Raw genomic sequence first — 818 nt, forward strand, 5'->3', positions numbered from 1 at the left:
GTGTGTGTGTGTGTGTGTGTGTGTGTGTGTGTGTGTGTGCGCGTGTGTGTGTGTGTTTCAGAGGAGGGTCTGCTGTACCGTGCGCGGTATTTCGGGGACAGTGATCTGTACCAGCGGGCTCAGCGGATGGGAACCCCGAGCTGCTCTCGGCTGTCTGAGGTTCAGGCATCTTTACACGGATAGATGAAGATCTGGTGAGCGCCGCATCTGTCCTCTGAGTCCTGTTTCACTCACATTCACGCATCTGAAGATGCTTTAATCCAAAGCCACTTTGCTTTCAGTTCATGCATTCCCTGGGAATCAAACCTAGAACACTAACATAATCAGTGACGATTTCTCATTCTCTGGACGTTCAGATAGTTTGTGGTGTCTCAGTATAATGTTCAGAGTCCAGTTTGACGTCCTGTAGAGTAAAAAGCCCTTTTAGATCATTATAAAAAAGTGGTTTGTTTATCTGAGCAGCCTGACACAACAACAACACCAACCATTTTTTTCAACCAATGCCAACCTGTGTGTGTGAAAACTGTTTAGATTTTCTTTGCAGCAGAGCGGGAAAAAAAGTAGGAACAATAAGTAAAAAATCCTGTTTATATTCTTCTCAGGAAATTGATTGATTTTTGACTTCCATCAACAATAAACATATTAAATAAATATGAATAACTGTAAAAACAATAAATATTTATTAAGGTTTAGTAATAAACTGAAAAAGAAAGTCACCTGGAAATAAAAAAACATGCGTATATATATATATATATATATATATATATAAAATACACTTATTCACTTATTCAGCAATTTATAACAATGTAATAATATAA

General features: G+C 37.9%; 1 protein-coding gene across 3 annotated transcripts in view; it reads left to right on the forward strand.

Annotated features, from left to right (window-relative positions):
• LOC107732760 (dnaJ homolog subfamily B member 12-like) overlaps nt 1–530 on the forward strand; it is an 11953-nt gene extending 11423 nt beyond the window's left edge. The window contains exon 8 of one of the 3 annotated variants that reach the window (XM_016544178.1): nt 62–530. In XM_016544178.1, the coding sequence (XP_016399664.1) occupies nt 62–183 (122 nt within the window). In that variant the 3' untranslated portion in view covers nt 184–530. The remainder of the gene's footprint in view (nt 1–61) is intronic. The other 2 variants (XM_016544179.1, XM_016544180.1) reach the window with 2 other exon arrangements.
• Nucleotides 531–818: the final 288 nt, after the last annotated feature.

Source organism: Sinocyclocheilus rhinocerous, unplaced genomic scaffold (genome assembly GCF_001515625.1).
Source record: "Sinocyclocheilus rhinocerous isolate Xijiao unplaced genomic scaffold, SAMN03320098_v1.1 scaffold159, whole genome shotgun sequence".
NCBI lineage: Eukaryota > Metazoa > Chordata > Actinopteri > Cypriniformes > Cyprinidae > Sinocyclocheilus > Sinocyclocheilus rhinocerous.